The sequence below is a fragment of the Antrostomus carolinensis genome, unplaced genomic scaffold (assembly GCF_000700745.2).
Source record: "Antrostomus carolinensis isolate BGI_N321 unplaced genomic scaffold, ASM70074v2 scaffold1664, whole genome shotgun sequence".
Taxonomy (NCBI): domain Eukaryota; kingdom Metazoa; phylum Chordata; class Aves; order Caprimulgiformes; family Caprimulgidae; genus Antrostomus; species Antrostomus carolinensis.
In genome coordinates, this window is record NW_010308462.1 from 1 (window position 1) to 21,973 (window position 21,973).

Here is a 21,973-nt window from a genome sequence, read left to right on the forward strand (position 1 = left end):
TGGGTTATGGGGTTTGGGGTTTTTATTCTGTCCCAGGCCCCGCGGAAGGCAGGGCCCCGTTCCCTTCCCGCAGCGGCTGCTCCACCCCCGTCACATTTTAAAAACGTGCCCCGTTTCTATACATCGGTGTATATCTGCTCGGTGGCTTGATAACGACTTCTTGCGGGGAAAAAGGGTCTCTTCCATGTTCCTAGAAGCCTGGGAGTCGCGGTGTAGAAGCAGAGGTTGTTCAGCCGGTTTTCCCTAGAGTAGATTGAAACAAAAATAAATTAAAATGTTTGAGATCCGGCTGACGACTCCATCAGTAGCTCACGGTGCTGTAAAAGGTTTTTGCTATTTCATTGAAATGGGTTTAATGGAATAAAAAGATCAGAAGATTCACAAGAATATGATTTTTTTCCTTTCCAAGCAGCAGTAAAAATCTGTTTGTTACGGAATACACTAAACAGCACTCACCAAGTTACTGTTATAATGACCATTTCATAGTGTCTTGGCATTGAACTCCTATGCGCATGCACTTACCCGCTTGCTGTTTGGATTCTAATAAATTTTATATTTACTACTAACGCCAGAGAAATGCTGCAGGAAAGATGGTACTCTGGTCATTAAGGTTCTGTCTTTAGGTTTAATAGACAGAAGAAGATGAAATTATTATTATTATTATTTATGATGATGATGATGTTCTGTCTTTGGGTTTAATACACAGAAGATGAAATTATTATTATTTATTATTTATGATGATGATGATGATTATTATTATATGCTAGATTTGGCTGACAAAGCTAGATGTAAGAAATAATCTGACTTGACATTTTCAGCTGACTCCAGATTCATCAGTGCTGGAGTAAAGAAATTTGGATCAGTGAGATCTTGAAGGAGGGGTGCTACAGAAAAAGAGGAGAGAATTGTGCATTTACGGTAACTGAAGCTAAGCTGGATGCACCACACATCCCTGTAACGCGGTACGATTAAAGTAGTTGTCCCCCCACAAGAAAATGAATCTGAAGGGTGGCTCAGTCTGCTTGCATCCATGTTCTGCTACAGTTCCTGATGATTGATTGATTGATTGAGTAAAATTTAAGGGAAAATGTGAAGCTTTCAACTTTGTGCCATTGAAATATTGTACTTTTGCAATTTGTTTGTGCTAAGCTGTGGAGTAACAATATTTCTGTTGCTTTTCAGCTACGAGAGACCTCCCCCAGGGTTAATTAAGGTTGGTAAATATATTGCAGTAAATTTTTAGCTTCAAGAGGGATTTTTCACACAACTGTCTTTTAACCACTTGAGTGTCTACATTACCTATATAAATTTCAGAGAGAAATAGGCGTTTCCAGGGGAGAACTAAGAGCTCCTCAGTTAGCAACATCTTTGACTTGGCAAATCCAGAGTGAAATGCCCAGAATCAGACAGGATGATACCAGTTCTTTCATCACCTCTTAGCACGCACACTTAATGCAGTATTTAATAGTCATTTATGGGGAAGCAGTTTGAATGACATCTTTTCTCCATTGTTTATTCTCAAATAATTGTGTAAAAATATTTTCCTTTCATCATGATAATTGCTTTTGCCAAATTTATATACCTGAGCCATGATCTAGTGCTTTTAACCTAAAAAATACTGCTCTGTATTGTAAAGGCTGTATTTAATTGTTATGTCTTGTTAGCAGGGAGAGGGGAAAGAAGTCTCTGCTTGTCTGGTCTTATTTGTATTATTTTTAAAAATAAGTTACTAAGATAAATGGGAAGGAATGGAATTAATATGGCAATAAAGTTCAGACTGAAAAATTCAAGAGTGAGGGAAAAAGCAAATTACTTAATGCTGTTACAAAAGTCAGGTATTTTGGATCAGTTATGTGTTACAAGAAAAACAAATGTTACAGGGGAAATAGGTTCTGTATTAAGTGAAGGCCTGCAAACGTGGAGTATTAATGTTCACAGAGTTAAAAATATGTGATTTTATTATCCTTATCTTTTTTTTTTCCATAGGAGAATGAAACAAAACCAGAAGACTGCATACCTGATGTACCAGGCAATGAAAGCGCACGAGAATTCCTGGCACATGCCCCAACAAAAGGGCTGTGGATGCCTTTGGGAAAAGAAGTCAAAGTCATGCAGTGTAAGGCTGAAAATATTCCAGATGCCATTGGACCTTCCCATAGCCATCCATTTACTCTGGGGGAGGGCAGAATTGTCTGGGGGACGGATGACAAGGTCCAGGTAGATTGGCATCATAATGATATAAAAGCAAGCAGGATCTCGAAGGCTGTAATAGCCTTGCATTTTATGGACGTTACATTTATCAACATCATACTTGTATCTCTCTTGTTTGTTCTAACAAATTGAAAATATTTTGCAAAATTTATTTATTTTTTTTCTTCTTGTGATCTTGTAATTCACTGCTGCTTGTTTTTTTTAAAGGTTGGAGGTGTAAACGTTACGGACACAGAACAGGAGATAAAGAATGCCCCTTCTTTATTAAAGGCAATCAGAAACTGGAACAATTTCGAGTAGTGAGTACAAATACTGTAGTATTATTGCTTGTATTTTTTAATATTGATGATGCATAATCTTGCAAGTGAAGAGAAGAACCCCTTAGATGTTGCTTTACTAAGGACTTTTCCTCTGTCTCTAGTATAATATAGATGCCGAAAATCTCCCAATAAAGAAAAAGCTACAGATGTGGTTGGATGTTTGACTTCTTTGCAGAAAAATCTACTCTTCGAGAGGAAAATTAGTAATTTTGACATTTAAATTGGAAATCTTCAAGAACCTGTTTCAACCATTACATTCAGGTTTTGTGATTAAAATATCAACGTGACAAAAAATGTTTAGTCAAGCTTGAGCTGCCCACATTACAGCTGCTTCAAGCCTTCCGCTCTCACTGTGAACAACCACATCATGAAGCCTGTTGTCTAGGTCTGTAATCCAGTCATTGTCTACAAGTCTGATCTCTGGCTACATGAGGCTACATCTCCCTTCCGCAGATTCTTTCTCCGTGACCTCTTTGACTCTGCCTGTTGCTCTGCATCGTTACACTCGATTTCAAGCTCTCATCCCTTTGTCTCTCATGTCCTCATTTCTATCCTTGAAAAATGCAATTTGGACTTATTCTGTCCAACCAGAATGCTACTGCAAGGAGTATTTGTAGCCTGCTTCCATGACCAGATTGCCTCTATTCTTCATTTTTCCTCATATTCTTCATTTGTCCAAAGCCCTTCATGGTGCATTCCCAACATCTTTTATTTGCTACTAACATTTAAATTCTCACCTCTGGTCAGCATCTGGTATCTCCCGGTCTGTTGAATTTATTTGCTGAATCTTCCAACAGAAATGATCACCCCATCTTTTTTGCTGCATTCTTGCACGGCACAAACTCGCCTTAAATATCTGCAGAGTTTATTTACTGTCTTCCTTCACAACAATCTTTTGTGGTAATGCCTGTTTAATTTAAAAATAAGTGATTTAAGAACCAATAATGGTTAGCATTTTAGGACAATTCCAACTTAATTCTCCATTTGTCTTATATTCCTTGCTCCCATATTCCTGTGTGTTTGTATCCAAGTGTTTTAAAAATGCTATAAGGGTACAGCTCATTGTTTTGAATTTGAATATTCCTTCTATGTCTAGCTATCCCTACAGTATATGTATGGATTTCTCATAGTTAACTGGGACTGGAGAGGGAGAGAGGTAGTACACCTAAGGAGAGTCCCCTTCATTGGTGAGGTAGCTAGATAAACTTTTCCTAAAGTAAAAAAAAAAACAAAACAGTTCAGATTCATGATGTTAAGTCTGAAAGTTTACTTGTGAATTAAGAGCTTGTTAAATGTCTGTCTTCTTTTGATAAAAGCCTCTTGCACTGGGTTGCTTTAGTTTTAATTTTTTAAAAAAATTACAACAGTTATAAATATTTTTCTTTACCAACACTGGATTTTCTGCTTTTCACTTCAAAGGCACATGAAGATCCAATGTACGATATAATAAGGGAAAATAAACGTCATGAAAAAGAAATGAGGTAAGTATGTTTCTGGAGTAAACTGCATTTTTCAATTTGTTTCTCATTTTGATAACACGATACTAATGTATAGGTGAAATGTTTATATAAGCTACTGTCCTGGTTTTTAGCTGAGACAGAGCTGGGTTTCTTTTTAGTAGCTGGAACAGCGCTGGGTTCTGGTTTTAGCATCGGATTTATTAGGAGAAAAACGCTGATAACATACCAGTGTGTTCATTTTGTTGCTGAAACCAAAATACAGTGCTATTCTAGCTACTAAAAAGAAACCCAGCTCTGTCTCAGATAAAAACAGGGACAGTTCCCTTACCAGCTCAGAACATTTTTTTCAATAGCAGTTTCTTTATGTTGGCAGACACTAATGCATTTCGACTTTCTCAGGAATCACTCAGTAATACTTCCTACCTCTTTAATTCAATTAGCTTTATATTTTTACCCAAAACAAAGCTTAAAGCTGTGTCATATTCATTTATGCCATAATATTCAGGTAGTTGAGTTTAGGTTTGGTTTAGGCCTAAAAACTAGTTGTGTATTTTGTTTTTTTTTTCCTTTCACTGACTTCACTGAAATGTTTTCTAAAATTTGGTACATCAAAGTGCCTTCACTAGACCTGAAAGGGTGGATTTAGAAAGCTAGTTCTAGGCACCTGATGTTCCTCATGTGGGTTCATTATTCAATACATAAAGCAGCAGAGTTCTTTAATGCTTTCTTACTTGAACTGCATCAAGGAGATAACTGAACAAACTGTAGGTAGCCCATAAACTAATATTGCTGCTGCAGGTGGTTTTTTTTTTAAAAAAAACCCAACAAACAAGTCCTTGGAGAGGATACTGAAGAGAACAATAAAATAAGCAAATATTTTATCCCCATTTGCCAATAATCCATGAAAGTGCCAAGGCAGAGTGCCTGTCAAAAATACCTCCGCAGAGTGGAGTCTACTCTGTCAGCTTCACTGACATCATCACTGTATCAGCAAGACAGTGAATTTCATAACATCATAATCCCAACATGCATCTGTGTAAGGATAAGCACAGAACTTCTTAGGTGGTCTGGTGATACCTGCTGCCTCATTATTTTGCACACATAAATACTGGCCAGTAAGTTTGTCTGCCTTTGATAGCCCATGGGATGGGAAGTCCCTGAGGACAGATCGTTTGCTCATCTCAAAGGGGTTGCTTTTAGCAGGCTGTGAAGACTCTAACAGGAGTGTAATTCAGCAGAAGAAAAAATGTTCCCCTGCCCTTTGCATGCAGCTTCCATTTCTTAAACTGGGAAGGAAATGGATGAAAGCTAGAATAAATTATCACAGGTAGAGGAAAGCTAGAAAAGATTCTCATTCACATTTTTTAAACTCAGGATACAACAACTGAAGCAACTCCTGGAGGACTCTACCTCAGAAGATGATGATAGCAGTGATGAGGATGATGAAGATAGCAGCAGCTCCACTTCCTCGGAATGTAGAGATAAACACAAGAAGAAAAAGAGAAAGAAGGAAAAGAAAAAAAAAGAAAAGAAGAAGAAGAAAAAGAGAAAGCATAAATCATCTAAATCTAATGAGAAGTCGGACTCTGACTGACAGCAATCACCTGCTGCATGCTCATTGACCTCTACTTGTGAACTGCAAGGAAAGATCCAAAGAATGAGGAAGAAACCACCAGAAAGGGCTTTATTAAACTCAGAATATACAAATGGACATGTAAGGCATCCTACACTGGCTGTCCTCTTCTGTCCCTGCAGGGGTGCAGACAGAAAGAAGAGAGCTGCGTTAAACAATGCTCAGCCATATCTTTGTACTGTAAAACCTGTGCTAAGGATCATCCGTCTTGGTCAGATTTGGCCTCTGTGTTGCCACATGTGACTCGCAGCAGAAAGCAGTGACTGCTAAGGTATCGCCAGCAAAGCTGCAGAATTCAGCAGACTGTCCCTTAAAGTGTCTTTTCTCCATGAAGTTATTGTGTTATCTACAATGCCTCATTGTAGCAGGACTGCAGAGCACTGACAGTTCTCTCACAGTGCTTACAATAACCAGGTTGTACTGTATTTCTTTTTTCTCTGCATACTGCCTATATGCTGAAGTTCATTGTACTGGCAGCTAGGGAAATAAAGAACACTGCTGAAGGCGGAAAAAAGTTGATCAAGGGGATTTACTTTAAGACAAAACCGCAGTGTCAGCAAGACTTGAGGGGTTTTGTGTGTGTGTAGCAAAATCTCAGCATCATCATTGTTAATACGCACAGTTCTGCAATAGCTAGTGTTGTCCAAACCACAGGAGTGGGAGCCAAGGGGGAGGATGATATTCAACTTCATTGTAAAGAGGTAGTGGGTTTAGTTATTTAAAAGTGGAGGTTTTCATGTTAGAAATTAAAAAGATTGATTTCTACCTACACTTCAGTATCAGTTGCTTTGATACACTGGAGGGGTTTTTTTCCTTTTAAAAAGGCTCAGGGAAATAAACTCCCAACTTTTTGATGTTTACTAGAATTATTTTATGTAGTCATTTTATGAATCATCCCACAAGAATATAAATTATTAAGGCTTTCAGAATGGCTTTTAACTATATTCATTTAAGCCACAGCACAGCAGGAAAGAACTTGTAAGCAGGAAGAAGGGAATGTTTTGTGTACTGAATTGACCTTGTGGACTGACCACTCTTTTAAATAATCTTGCAAGGCAGACTTGACTAGAAAGATTGAGATAGCTATAAAATTAAACTGCATTAGAGTACGCATCTCTCCTTGAAACATCAAGGTACAAAGCTGTGATTTGAGGACCTACATGACGTATATTGGTACTCTGCAAAAGGAAAAAGAATACATTTGCTTTGAAAGGATGAAGGATTTACATAGAAATTAATCTCTGTGCTTATGCTTATATTTAAAAAAAACCCAACGTGATAAAGCTCTAACATTAGTAGAGTGAGAATTAACAGTGAAATCAAGAAACCACAGACTAAAATGCATTTAAGACTTCTTTCCCCCCTGCTGAGAGCTTTTGAAAAGAGGACAGGAGAAAGTACACATTAAAATGCATTTTTTCCCTCCTACTTGTCTAAGAGTCATTTAGTAAAAATAAACCCCCACTTCTTGCCAGCCCTTCACAATATGTTCTGGGGAAAAACAAGATAGTCAAGGCCTACTTACAAAAAGATTATTTCTCATATTCCCAGAGCTTGACTGTGGAGTTGTGTTTTATCCTCCAGTATTATTTAGCAGATATCCCTGTGATGAGATTTCCTGGCAACTCCTGATAGTTAACTGTATCAGCATTATCATCAACAAATTCAGAGCTCCTGTCTCTTTCACTAGAAAAATATTTAACAGCTGAAATAGCATGAGGAGATTATCATCCCATTTCTTGTTAATGGGTCCCTCCCATTTTACCTACCAAGGTTTACTATTTGGACAATAAAGAAAAATACTTTAAAAGACCATTCTCTAACTTACATCAACTGCAATTTAAAAGTTTATTTGGAGTTACCAGATCACTGTTCTATACCAGACTAAAGGTCTGTTTAGCCCAGTATCTTTTTCTACTGTTGTCAATAGTGGATGCAAACACAGAGCAGTGCGAACTCTAGTAGTGTTATTTCTGTTATTTCACCAAAATGCTGTCTCAGCCTCTGCTACTTGTAGTGCAGGTACTTTGAACCATAGGTTATATTTTAGTATGTAGTAGCCTTGGATTTTTTTTTTCCTCCTTATATCCAGTCACTTCTTGTAAGCTTCACAATTTCCTTCAGCAAGGAACTCCAGAGATCAATTAATAATTAGTGAAGAAACATCATTTGCTTTCAAATTGCTCCCTACTATTTACATTTCACACCCACCCTAGTTATTGTTAGTGGAAGGCATGTGAACAACCAATTCCTATTAATTTTCCCCATATCATTACCAGTTTTATAGATCTCTATCATATCCCATACATAAAGATTTCGGTAGTTCTCTACTGAAACTCATAAAAGCAGCTTTAATTTTGAAATTGCTTCTAACAGTTTCAAGAGAATAAGATTGAGTATTGCTGACTGGCAGCCAGTGGTAGAATGCTGAGAAGCACAATTCATTTAAGGATTTAACATTTTAAACAGTGCCAAAGCTGGCATTTAAGATATTCTAGGACTTTTAGAAATATGTAGACTAGAAATAAATACCAACACCCGTTTATTTTAATGGAAAATAATTCTATGTAGAAGTAAACCCAGAAAGCAGGATAGAAAGCTATAGTCTTAAAAGACTAGTGAGCCTTATTTTTTACATCTTAACCATTGAACTATTTATGGTTTTGTTCAAAAAACCAATTTTTTTTGTTGTTTCTTAGCAATCCTTCCCTTCTTTGTAGACATATATATTTCTATTTGAAAGTTCTGTTGAAGCCTGAGTGGTGGTAATAGCATAATTGTATAGTCCCATGAATCTAAGTGTGAAATGCAGCTACAAGATACCACATAGGCAATACAGCTTCACAGATCTTCAGCTCCCAGGTCTGTTTGTCTTAAAACTCTGAACCATTCTTCTCAGAAAGATTACTTCAGCAAAAATACTGACAGCTGTCTTATTTCTTCAGTGATAAAAATTACTTGGGGTTTATAGTCTGGTTAACTAAGATGGCTGGTGGCAGTGAGTCAGGGGAATCTGAGGATTTTTAACAGTGCTTTTGTTTTTCCTTGGTATGCCTACAGTTAGCATGCAATGGTTTTTATCATTGCCTCTGGCCTTTCATTGTTTTAATAGAAAGACCTGTAATTCATCTTTTCCAACATAAGGCAGAAAACAGAACATTGTAAAAAAAAAAAAAAGAAAGCTTTACACCACACAGATGCTACCAAATTGAACATTAACAAGCCAACATAACCCCATCTCCACTTCAGTGATTACACCACAACCACTTTGCAACTGAGGTTTTAGTTAGCTACAAATAATGATTTAGAAATTCTGAGTCACAGACAGCAAGTCTGTCCAAACAAAGCTCCCACTATGGCAGTCTCAGAGGCCTCTAAGGTTTGTTACTGCTGTGCCAAGCAGCAAATAAATCCTTCAGCTGCCCTTCAGAAGATGCTGCAGGAATCATGTGAAAACTTCAAAGGCAGTTTACTACTGCTACAGTTACAAGCTCGTAGTACTGCCAGCGCTGCAGTTACTCATTACTGGACAGTCTGGCTTCAGTGGTAACAAAAGTTGACATGTATATGCATCTGTTAAAAAATTAAGTCACAAATATCACTATGACTAGTTTCCTGGCTGAATAAAAAGAGCCTGGACTTTGATTCACAGCCTTTTAAAGTGCAGTTTGTACTTCACAACCTTTCTGAAGCACAGCCATTTCACCCACTGGAACATTAAATACAGTTGTAAGCCAGCTGACTTAAGATGCAATCCACAAATTGTCTATGCTGCTAAGTAAAGAAAAAGCCAAGTAGAAGATTTAGTTTTAAGGTCACAGGACTAGTCCTGTCAGAGCAGAGTAGACCACATGTAACACTATCTAAGAAGTATTTCTGGAGCACTAGAACATTCATGCATACTTTTAGCATTGGTGTGGATCCATAGCATGGACACACTACGAGGTTTTCAGCAATTAGTTTAAAATAGCATTTGTTTTCAGACAGAGAGCTGTCTAAACACTCCTACTGCTACTCCCTCATGCAAGCATCACCCAGCCCTAAATTGCTTCTACCCAGATGTGGTTAGAAATCACTGACTAGTGCAAGACCTGTGAAAGCATGACTGGTATGATCTTGGGAATACCTGTGAAATATGAGCCATTCCCAAAAATAAGAGCGAAGAATTCATTTAACTGTGAAGTCATGAATATTCCTTTATCAGACAAGCAGTAAAACACAAACAGTTAAGTCTGTCAGCAGAACTGGCTTAGTGTTCAATCCCAGAGCTACAGTCAAGTTCAGGGAAAAAATAAAGTCAATCCTTACCAAAGAGGTTTCAGTTATACCTGAGGATTACTCTTGTAATTTTGTCAGTTACTCCTCATCACTTGTAGTCTTCAGTTGAAGAGATTCTAGCACCCGTTCTTCCCATCAGAATAAAGTTTGTCCCCCTCTAAGAGGAGCAGATTCCTATATTAGATATCCAAAAGCAGCAGTTCTGTATTTTCCAGAGTATTAAAAAGCTCCATGCTTGAAATAATTTTCTCCCTCATTTTACCCCTTGATGTTCTGATGGAATAGAGGTTTTGTGTAGCACAAAAGCCAGATAAGAAATTGTACTCCTTATTTTGTTGCAGTGTTTAGGGTAGAGAGGAAATAAAAACTTGGCTTCACAGTGTTAACATGGATCCTTTTCCCATAACAGCTTCAGGTGAAGGCTATTGCTCTTTAACAAGAAAGCAAGTGCTATTAAAAATAATAGATCAAGGATTAATTGGGTAGGGAAACCTCAATACTCCTCACAGAGTGAAAACAGCATAACCTCAGTTACAGGTCACACTGGTAAGAGGTAGGCACAAAACTTGAATGCAGTCACAGGAAATGCTACTGTTATCCATGTAGGTTCCTGTAGGGCACAGACAGAAGAACATTGGAACAGGAAGCAGAAGTCCTGGCTGTTTACCCCACCCCTTATTACAGAAAAAAATTGTATTTTTAGTTTCCCTATCTTTTTTACTCACACTATCACTTTATTTGGGAATCATCCAAGAATAGCAGCATCATGTTTATTCTTCTCACATGGTGACACTAGCTTTCATAGACATGAAAAAGGTGACACGTTTTTGGACTATCTACCTCATCTAGGTCACTATTTCCATTACTCAAAAGATAGCTCAGCAAAGACCTAGTTTTATCATCTTAGTTCTGTAAAGAGACTTTTCTGTAGTGAGTTGCCAAGGACAGTATCAACTGGTATAGAAGTTGTAAGAAGTCAGGGAACAGGGCACACCAGTGTTGTAAAAACTTTTGTTGCACCTTCAAAGTCCATCTCTCCAGATCAAGGTCTCCATAGCGGACTCAAAAGTCTCCACAGAAAAAGAAAGGGAGGAGAGGGAAGCATCAAATCAACTCAATGCTTTAGTTTCAGTCCTCCATAACACATTTGAGGAGAGTAATATAAGAGGCACTGGGCTGAAATTTCAAGACAGTACGTGACTTGTTACAGCTTTAACTGTATGCCTTTACACTTTAACAAAAACAAATCCAGCCAAAAATCCAGCTGATGGAAGAGAATCTTGTACCTACATCCACATCATATGGACAGACTGACTGAGGTGACACTGATGGGCTTCACAGCCCTGCAGAGTTTAAGAACAGGGCAGCAGTAAATGGGAATGCTCCAATACCATTGAGGCACATACAACCCTACCAGAAGCTTTTTTGCTTCCATGTGTAGATGGAATACAAGAAGTCTCAAAGTGCAATTCTATTAAATTTATTATTTAAATAGTGGATGTGCTAGTTGTAAAAAGGTGAGTTCAGTGTTAAATATTTATTGCCATTCTAATAGTGTCCTCAGTCTTTACAAGTGCTTCTTACCCTTTAAGAGTGCATGGCAATTTACAAAATTTACTAGAGAATAATAATTGACTTTTGAATTTATGCAAACCTCTGATACATCTTTTTTCCCTCCTGCCCCATTATTTGCAGTTATCTTCTCTTAGAGAGGGACCTTCTTGTTCCACACCCTAAAGAAATAAAAAAAGAGATTTAAGGTATGCATTCTCCCTCCAGATAATGTATGTTAATCTGCTTCTAAAGAAAGACTAGACATCAGTGGCTGCCTCTTCCTATTGCAGGAGAGGACACTGGTGGTTGATATTAGAACTATGTACTCAACTTGCCAGCAAGGATAGATTCTGCAGGAATGATGTTGTCAACTGCAGAATGTCCCAGTGTAACAGATAGAAAAGAGTTCCATATCAAACTCATAGCATCTTTTCAGTATGCTCTTGTAACTACACTGTTGAATGCAAGAAATACCAACTATTTCTGGGTCCAATACAAGAAGTGTTTTGGGATTATGCAAGTTTTCTCAATGCTTTTACTAAAAAGGATCAACAATTAAAGGTTTAACACTGATGTTTAAATAATCTGACTTCAGTACTGTTACCAACCTTGACTAATAAGATGCTTTAGTCAAAGTTTCTGTTTCCAACCTTGCAAATACATAGAATATTTAATATGAGAAAGATACAGTCCTTAACTGACTGAATATTCAAGTTAGCTCCACCACACCAGATTGTTCTTTTCCAGACAGAACTCTGATCTTTTAGGTAGCTTCTTGTATGTTCTGATTCTTTTTAGTTAACCTTTTCAGACTCTCCCACAAATGCAAAAAAGCATATTTGTTATTGAACCTCCTTAATGGGACTTTCCCCTCCATTATTTTCCCCATCTTCCTCCAAAGTAGAAAGAAGTTCCTAGTCCATAAAGTTGAAGTTCTTAAAAGTTACCTATATGCATTTGTGTTGTATCAAATGACAGTATTTTGACTGAGACAGAGCTGTAGCTTAAAGAAAAGGATATACTGCAAAGTGACACAAACATTTTAAAGAGTTAGTAGAACAATTAGACTAAAACAGTAGTGTTTGGTGATTTTATTTTTCCCTCCTCACCCCTGTTCTTTCCTTTAAAGACAGAAAAAGAACTTAACCTGGTCAAAGCTACAACAGTATTCATAGCAAAGTGAGTAAACAAACATTCAAAATTTAGCTTGTTTTTTCCTCATCTTCTCTGCAGATGTGGCATTCACTGTTTCACAAGCTATCCAATATCCTTGCATTTCAAACTGAAAACCATTAGTTCCTGAGATGGTAATTAAAAATACTTGTCCCAGTCATTTTCATAGCTTGTCACTGCACACCGACCTTTGCGTACACTGCTTTTGGGCATCTCCCACACCTCTGCTTCTTCCACCTCACATCTCGTGTCTCTGCGCTTTGAAGGTGGCTTGCCTATTCTTTTCTTCTTTGGTTTAACCAAAGGTGGGCATCCTAAAGAGCAAAATACAACTGGTGTTATCTCTCCAAATCAGAACCTTAGAGCAAATTTAAGCTTGACTTTTTCCTACTGCTTTGTGGTGTTCCTCTTTCTCCCTTCCCTCTATGTGCTCGTTTTAGTGGCAGATAAAACAGACACTACATATGTCAAGCAACAGTCTTGTGTCTACAGTTTTTAATCACTATCTAACAGTAATTCTGGATGCATTGTATTTCAGGTCATAACTTGGATAGGTGTTAATGTGGCCAAAAAAAACCTCAGTGGGAGTTGGCTAATTCTGCTCTAGTTCACTTTTCAAATGTTCAGGACTAGTTGTTAACTGTCCAAGTCACCCAACACACCCATTGTCTTTAAAAAAACCCTCAATTCTTCAAACTTGTTATGTACTACAGGCACATAGTTCAAAAAGTCAAATTTAGCATATGATATTACTGCTAAAGCAACATGTCTTGTTTAGCCAAACCCCCTTACTTGCAAGGCACTTAAATTTCAGATTCATTTGAAGAAACCACTCCTAAAATAAGTGACATTTTAAAAAGGATGTAATTTTACTGGCATTTCTGAGGCATCCATTAGCATAAACAGCATTAAGAAAGTAGTTCCTGCTTCCTAATACCAAATGTGATAGCTTCTTTAAACTACACAAGCTGGAAAAGGAGGAAGAAGAAGCAGGGAGTAACACAAAGGCCAAACATCCATCTATGATTTTAGATTGAGATAGAAGGGACATGTGGAAAGTTAAAGGTAACAAAATTTTAGAATGATATTATTTTTATGAATTATTGTAAGGTGCCAAGAAAGGTGTTGCTGAAGTAAAGGCTCTTCAACTTTTATAGAGCAGGCTAGCATAAAAACCCACAACACTTTCAAGAAGTCAGTGGATAGAAAGGATAGAAAGCCTCCAGTGCAGAAGGCAAATCCCAAACTGCAACAAGCTCAAGCAGGAAAGCAATGCAGAGAGAACTCTAAGAAACAGACTCTAAAGAGAAATCTACTGGGCTAATGATACAGGAAACCTGGTGCATATTGCCACTGAAGAGAAGATAAGTCAGTCTGTTCTGAAAATAACTTCACACTCCATCACTTGATAGACTGATCGTGTGATACTTGAAAGCACATAAGCCAGGAGAGTAGTAATACTCTGACTACAGCAAATTCTATACTTGTTCCAACAGCACTTACACTGAGAAACACCCTCAAGTTACATCTAGAAGCAGAGCTGAACTCCAACTAAGCCTTAATTGTAAAGAAAAAACATTCTGCTTCAGGGAGGAAAGATACAGAAACTATCTAACATTTTACTTTGTTAGAATAACTTTGATTTGTTCATTGTTTCCTTAACCACATCAAGATGATTTATGCTCACACATCCTTTAGCAGTAGTGGTGCAACTGTCAGGCCTGTTAGAAACTGCTCAGTTTCTCTCAACATCCAGAGAAACTAGCATGGACCACGTAGCTATCACACATGACTTCCTATATGGCTTTAAACTGGAAGAGGGGAGGTTTAGATCAGGTAATAGGAAGCAATTCTTCACTGTGAGGGTGGTGAGACACTGGCCCAGGTTGCCCAGAGAAGCTGTGGCTGCTCCTCCCTGGAAGTGTTCGAGGCCAGGTTGGATGAGGCTTTGAGCAACCTGGTCTAGTGGAAGGTGTCCCTGCTGATGGCAGGGAGGTTGGAACTGGATGATCTTTAAGGTCCCTTCCAACCCAAACCATTCTACGATTCTATGTGTTCTACTCATCAAGATTAGGAACTACTTGCACTCAAGAGAAGCATTATCTGGGTAAAAAATTAATATTACAGTTCATGGCAGTAGCAACTTTGCACAAATAAGGGCTTTGCTTGGCCACAAAGCATTTGATGCTTTGATTTCCCATTGTACCTTTAAAAAAGTATAATGCATCCTTATTTATATGTTTAAGGATACAAATATACTTCAAAATGTACTGACTGACAGGCAGCTTATCAATATCAGAGCAATGAGAATTACTTTTGTGATGTTCAAATCTTATCCAAATATAACAAGCTTGTGTTTTGTATCATGTCCTTTTGAATGTTCCTTAAAAACAGAAATACATGGAGGAAATAAGTTGTACCTTGTTCTTTGCTCTTGGCTGGGGGTGAGAGGCTACCATGAATTTGGCTGGTAAATTTGGGTTTAGCACCACTTCTAATCCAATAGTCTTCAGATGATATCCCCATGTTCTCTCTTAACAGCCTTCCTAATTAGAAAAAAAAAGTTGATTTAAGGTCAGTAGTTAGTTTTGCTGAAGTTAATGTATTGTTTGATCCACAAGTCAGAATGCAGAGCTAGCTACTGAATCTAACTGTTATAATAAAAACCAGTTTTCTGGAGACCATACTTGACAAAAATTACAAGCTGCTTTAAATCTACAGATTTTATAGAAAGAAAATCAAGTTTGAGAACATAAGGCCTGTTACCAGAAGTTCATCACCCTGGTTTATGTACCTTTCACAATACAAGACTGCACTAAACAGCAGCCACTTCCTGAAGTACCAGTTATGAACCCTGACTGATAACTCTGCTTATTCTCAGTTCAGATTAATCCAATTCCTACCAATATCTGCCTTTAGGTAAATAGAAGGTTCTTTTCCAGATCAAGTTTAATACAGTTTCACACTAATTTTATGAAAATACAGCAAATCTGCTGCTGTTAGCAGCAAGAGAACAGCAGCTACAATTAAACAAATGGTTTGACTCCTGTTCTGCAGAGAAGTTACACAGGGTATGGCCACCAGATTATAATTAACTTCACAGAATCACAGAATATTAGGGATTAGAAGGGACCTCAAAAGACCATCTAGTCCAATCCCCCTGCTGGAGCAGGAACCTAAAGGAAATTACACAGGAAGGTGTCCAGGCAGGTTTTGAATGTCTCCAGAGAAGGAGACTCCACAACCTCCCTGGGCAGCCTGTCCCAGTGCTCTGTTATCCTCACTGTAAAGAAGTTTCTTCTCAAGTTTAAGCGGAACCTCCTGTGTTCCAGCTCACACCCATTGCCTCTTGTCCTATTGTTGGGCATCACTGAGAAGAGCCTGGCTCCATCCTCATGACATTAATCCCCCTAACATGGGTCTGTGATGGGAGGGACAGAACAGTTGTGTAAATTTAAATACCAAGTTTCCAAGATATTAAACAATGGTAAATGTGTAGTTCAAATGACCTTAAGCTTTTCAAATGAAAAAGTATATCCAATCTAACTCAAAGTTAGAGTTAGAGTTCTGCAGAGTTTCTGCAGAATTCTCTGCTGGTTGTGAAGATGAAGAATCCTCATGCAGTGGGTAAAAAAAAATACAAATAAAAATCACAGCAAACTCCCTCTGTCTCAAAATAAATATTCTACAGTACTTCTGGCTATTCAAACTACAATTTGCAGCTACAACTAGGTGTTCTTTGTGTGTTATATGCAGCAGCACTTTGTCCTCAGCAATTAGCTTACCTCCCAAAAACTTCCGTAGCATTCGCTGGTGTTCAAGTCCTTCTCTTCTTGCCGTAGGCCTCTTCCTTCCATAACACCCGTAGTCACTGTACACAACCTCACCTTGTTCTTTCTCCTTTGGCTTGTAAACCACACCAATGTTTTCAGCAAGCCCACTCCTAGTTTTTATTTTCTCTTGAGGAGGCCAGCTAATTAATTGAGCTGGTATAGCATTTTTAGGTGGTTTCCAAAACACCCTCTGACCCACTTGGTAGAAACTTCCTTTACTAGGTGTCCAGATTCCATATGGAGTGGCTTCATGAAAGAAATATTCAATTTCATCCATGTCATCGTCATCCTCATCCTCCTCATCCTCTCCATCTTCAGCCTCCTCTTCTCCCCTCACAGAGTATTCCTCAGAGTCCTCAACTTCTGACAAACTCTTAGCTGCTTTTTTCTTGAGAGAATTGATTTTTTTCCGACTAGAAGATCTAGGAAGGGCTCCCAGCTTTCTACCTTTACTGGAAGCCTCTTTAATCTTCATGGTTGAAGAGTTTTTGACATTTTGGTCATTCAAGTCATTCATCTGCTCCCTTCCTACCACTTCATCTTCATTAAGAGACCCACCACTTTTAATTTTCTCTTTCTCTAAGCCCTCTGTACTTCTCTGGAACGTATACGTGCTTTTCTGAAGCACATAGTCAGGGACAAAATAAGACACTGGGGCATTATCAATTGATGAACCTTCCTCTCTAGAGGACATGTCATCAGAAGAAAGACTGAGTACACCTTGACGTTTCCTTTGTGGCAAACAAAGGTTGTAGTTTGTGTCCATACTGTCCAAACAGGCCAGCCAGCTGTTAGAGGGAACGTACTTCTCCATGGATTCGTCACACCAAATGCTTTTATCAGTTTGACTTTCGTTGGTTATGCTGTGGCTCAGATTCAGCTTTTTCTGCTGAAAACTCAAGTCACTCATTACCTCCATACTAGATGGAAGTAGTCCTGCTTGTTGAATAAAGCTGGGCTCTTCTTGAGAAGTTTTTGAGCTTGGAGGTTTTTTAGAGATAGATTTCTTGGCTACTACCACATCCTGTCTAACCACGGGTTGATCTATGCCAACAGATCTCGCCAGCTCCGCTATTTGCACTGCCACGGTTTCACCTGGGGGGGATTTTGCCCCTTGACTTGTATTCACCTGCTTTTCCGCATCCAGCTTTGCTTCATTATTTTGGACCTCTTTTTCTTGCACAGTTTCAACACCCTGTTTTGAGGTGAGAACAGCTTTTCTGTCATCTAAATAAGCTCCCGGCACCATTTTCTCCCCTTCATGAGGGCCATATATCATCCCTTCACATGAGCTAACAGAAAATAAGTCACGTGGCACTATGTTTTCTGGGACTGGTTTACCACTTGCCACATCATACAAAGGGATAGTTTCTTTAAAGGACTTCCACAGTTGAATAGCTGGAGAGCCATTTCCATATTCTATCCTGACTTCTTCCTTCTCAAAGGCATAGCTTCCAGTAGGAAGGTTTCTATACTGTGTAGAGCTGGAAGGGCTCTTGTTATGAAACTCTCTGTCTACCACAATGGAAGATCCAGATGAATCTTGTTTCTCTGAAGTACTTTCAGTCTCTGTACCTATACCAGAAGAAACACAGGCCATATTTCCTGCATCACAACCTTTCGTTTCTGTACGGATATCCTGATGCTTTTTTTGCTTGTTTTCAGGCTGTCTAGGATCAGTCTGTGTTTCTTTAGTCTCCATTTTTTTCCCAGGGGTACTATAATGTCTAAATCTTGTTGCATGATAAAACATAGGGGAAGGTGGGGGAGCATTAAAATAAGGCCTTCTGTTAATTCTTGCGTGCATTGGATGCTGGGGAACAAAAAATCCAGGGTACTCGTGGAGTGCAACAGAATAAAATGGAAAATATGGATTTCCACTTCGAAAACCTAGACATTAGGGATTAAAAAAAAGGTAAAGATAAAGATATCTTCTTTCTGAAATAAGTCATCCTGATTAATAATTTCTTGGATACACAGGGACAGCTAAAAGAGCAGACACATAGGTAAGTAAAACACTCCACGTGTCAATGCTTGGAGGTAAATGTGGTACAGAAACCCAGAGAGAGTTCCTCATAATGGAACAGCTTATCTGGACTGGACAGCTACACTTCAACCAGAGTGTGATTTTATTCCTTGGAACATGTACCAATTCACTTTCTGTGCTTTTTTGCTATTTAATGGACTATGCTATAGCATTGCCTTTGAAAAAAAACAAAAACCAACAGCTCCAGCTAGAAGTTAACATAGGTATACCTTATATATATTTACAAAATATATTTATATCTTGTAAATAATATAATATACATTATATATAATATAATCTTGTAATATACTTACAAGATATATTTAACAGTATTGTTTCTGTGTGGATTTTTAAGTTTATATTTATCCATACCTACATTGCATGCATGGAACTCCTATATACACACATATTCATTGTTAGGCACATTCTAGAGCTTTATATCTGTACAATAACCATTATTTAATCTTTTACTTAGTTCCCATTCTCCAGAAACAGATGCTTTCCAGCACACAAGCTACACATTTAACCAACACTTCATAAATCAGATCTTTGACAACTTAAAACATGACATTCATTCAACCTTAAATGCCCAAGCAGCTTGTTAACACAGACCCACGTGTGTTTTCTCCACTCCAGCAGTACTAAGCAAAGCTACTGCAGATGGCTCTTACCTGGAGCAGGCACACAGTATGGACTGTAGGCATGACTGAGGTACCATGGATTTGGAAAAGGCTGTTGTGCTGTTGGCTGTGCATAAAAAAAGGGTCTGGTGTGGTTTGTGGAATATGATCCACTTTCTGAAGTTGAAGCAGTATTCATTTCTCTTTTTTTTATTAAACACTGAAAGAGATAAATGGTCAGGATTAGCCACTTTAAAAAGTGTGTCACGTAAAGATTTTTAGGCTCTGGCAGAATTCAGCAGACATTCCTCTCTCAGCTCAATGAAATCAGATCTTTCCAGAAGAAAACTACTGTCTTCCAAACAAAAAGTAGAAAACTGATATTAGTATCAAGGTCAAAGATTTTAGTTCTCCTTTGCTAAATAAGCTTTTGTACACAGCTCTCAATATCAGCACTTCAAGCCAATCTTACACCACATTTTAACACCACAGGACCAGGAACTAACTTAAACACAGTCTTATATGTACTCATCCATATAAGTAGCATTCCAGTCAACTAAAAAATAGTCTTCAGTCAACTACCCTTCAGCCAGCTGCCTCAAAAAGGAAAACAGAAAAGCAATAGAAGGCTTCACACAATCAGAAATCTGGTGCTTCATGAAGGTTGCCCAAGGAAGTTGTAGATGCCCGCTCCCTGGAAGTGTTCAAGGCCAGGCTGGATGAGGCTTTGAGCAACCTGGTCTAGTGGAAGGTGTCCCTGCTGATGGCAGGGGGGTTGGAACTGGATGAGCTTTAAGGTCCCTTCCAACCCAGACCATTCTATGATTCTATGAAAACACTTCCTAATGCCAACACACATTGTATCTGAGATCACAGTAAGAGCTGTGTCAGTTCAGGATTTGTACTTTATAACATACTTTAGAACAGTGACAGAACAATGTGTACTTTATAACAATGACAGCTAGCACAATAAGCCAAGTATTTCAGTGACACCATGCTTAAACTAAACGAGAGCTAACAAAAAAAAGGTAATATCCTCGTGCATAAGTTCAAATTTGAAGCCACACAAAATTCACAAGACAACTTCCTCCCACACTTACATATTTCCTCAGTTAACTAATACACTATGTTCAGTCCCTTCCAACCCATGCAAGGGACACAACTCTATCTCACACAGCTTATAAGAAAGAAGAAATCAGAGAACACAGAAGGTCTAGTGACTATCCAGAATAAAAAGAGACAGCAGCTCAACCCTGCAGAGAATTTACACACTTCAAAGTTACAAAGGAAAAATCAAATTCCAGACCTGTTACGAACTAGCACACAGTTCAGCCTAGAGTTTCAGAAAGCTTTCAGGAACACTGGAGCCCTCTTCAGTTTCCATCTGGAACGACCTGACTAGCTCTTGTAAGCAGCAAAAAGCCTATAAGAATCTCCTCACTCTCTTAGGGCAAAGCTCCCAGAATTACTTTGACCTTTAAGAGAGTGATGTAGGGAAGGAAAAAAGGGAGGGGGGAAAAAAAAAAAGAAGAAAGCCCTACAAAAACTAAGCTATACCTGCCCCATTAGAGCCCCTCAAAACTAAGGTCCATGCTGCTGCTGCTGCCACTACTGCTTACAGCCCAGCAAGAAACTAACCCTATCCTCAGCTCACCCTCTTTATAGCAGGCAGCTGCTACTTGTCCACTCCCCCTTCCACCTGAGGCTCGTTTAACAGTCACCCCGGGGGCCTTTTTCTATCAATGCCTGGGAGGGAGAATCAAAACACAAGGATAGGAATGGTGGTAAAAGCCTTTAGCTGGTGTACAGACAACGAGCAGTCACCTCTTGGAGTTCATGCTGCATCCCCAAGTGAATCCAATATCTCTCTTTTACAATGTTGGAAAGGAAACCAAAGGGAAATATTCCTGATCTTCTGCTTAAAGCTACTGTTAAAGACATTTTTTGTAGGGGGGGGGGAAATCAGTCAATGCAAGGTAAAGTTGACATTTGTTTCTAAGGTTTACTAGTTGTTGAGTACTGAGTAAAGGGAGAGATGTTCTTCCATCCCACCACAGCTGAGCAGATGGACAAACGGAATGTCCTTCCCATACAAACAAGGGAAGAGCTTATTCTGGCACAGTGCACTCTGGAATTCATGGCATGTGAGGTTGGTTTTTGCCCTGGGTCCTCACAGGAGGAGAGAATCTGAGCAGCCACTTGGCAACTTCAGGTCCCCAAATGACAGAGCACTGGTATTGGGAGAGATGGTGAGAGAAGGAAGCATAACAACTGCAAGTAAGAGAAAAACAGAGAGGTGTGGATCATGGAATGGTCTGGGTTGGAAGGACCTTAAAGATCATCCAGTTCCAACCCCCCTGCTGTGGACAGGGTTGTCAAACACTGGATCAGGCTGCCCAGGGCCCCATCCAACCTGGCCTTGAATGTCTCCAGGGATGGGGCATCCACAGCTTCTCTGGGCAACCTGTGCCAGTGTCTGACCACCCTCTGGGGGAAAAATTTCCTCCTAGTCTCTAACCTAAACCAGCTTAAAACCCTCTCCTCTCTTAGCTTAAAACCATTTCCCCTTGTCCTATCACTGTCTGCCCATGTAAAAAGTCACTCTCTCTCCTGTTTCTAAGCTCCCTTCAAGTACTGGAAGGCTGCAATGAGGTCCTCCCAGAGCCTTCTCTTCAAGCTAATTAAGCCCAGCTCCTTCAACCTTTCTTCACCAGAGAGGTGCTCCAGCCCCCTGATCTTCTTCCTGGTTCTCCTCTGGACCCACACCAACAGCTCTACATCTTTCTTGTGTTGGGGGCTCCAGGCATGGATGCAACACTCCAGATGGGGCCTCACAAGGGCAGAGCAGAGGGGGACAATCCCCTC

The 21,973-nt window shown here is 39.0% G+C and overlaps 2 protein-coding genes across 2 annotated transcripts; one reads left to right on the forward strand and one right to left on the reverse strand.

Moving 5' to 3' along the window:
• Positions 1–1,182: 1,182 nt before the first annotated feature.
• Positions 1,183–5,866, forward strand: RP9 (RP9 pre-mRNA splicing factor; the record flags this gene model as incomplete). Its single annotated transcript, XM_010165754.2, has 5 exons — positions 1,183–1,213; positions 1,987–2,116; positions 2,419–2,510; positions 3,951–4,012; positions 5,366–5,866. Coding segments are annotated over 5 exons (535 nt in total), but the record flags the coding sequence as incomplete, so codon positions are not given.
• A 6,901-nt stretch (positions 5,867–12,767) lies between these two features.
• LOC104523234 (uncharacterized) lies at positions 12,768–19,307 on the reverse strand. The gene is made up of 3 exons (XM_029084433.1): positions 19,160–19,307; positions 16,415–18,352; positions 12,768–12,943 (listed from the first exon to the last, which is right to left on the reverse strand). The coding sequence occupies exons 1-3, from the start codon at positions 19,305–19,307 to the stop codon at positions 12,768–12,770; spliced, it is 2,262 nt and encodes a 753-aa protein (XP_028940266.1).
• Between the last annotated feature and the right edge of the window lie 2,666 nt (positions 19,308–21,973).

What these genes read in the sequence shown, in the direction of transcription:
- LOC104523234 (XM_029084433.1), bottom strand. Translation starts at nt 19,307, where the DNA reads ATGAATACTGCTTCAACTTCAGAAAGTGGATCATATTCCACAAACCAC. An exon ending in ATACTGTGTGCCTGCTCCAG is followed by an intron (nt 18,353 to 19,159) that starts GTAAGAGCCATC and finishes CCTAATGTCTAG; the next exon opens with GTTTTCGAAGTGGAAATCCA. An exon ending in GCTACGGAAGTTTTTGGGAG is followed by an intron (nt 12,944 to 16,414) that starts GTAAGCTAATTG and finishes TTTGCTCTTTAG; the next exon opens with GATGCCCACCTTTGGTTAAA.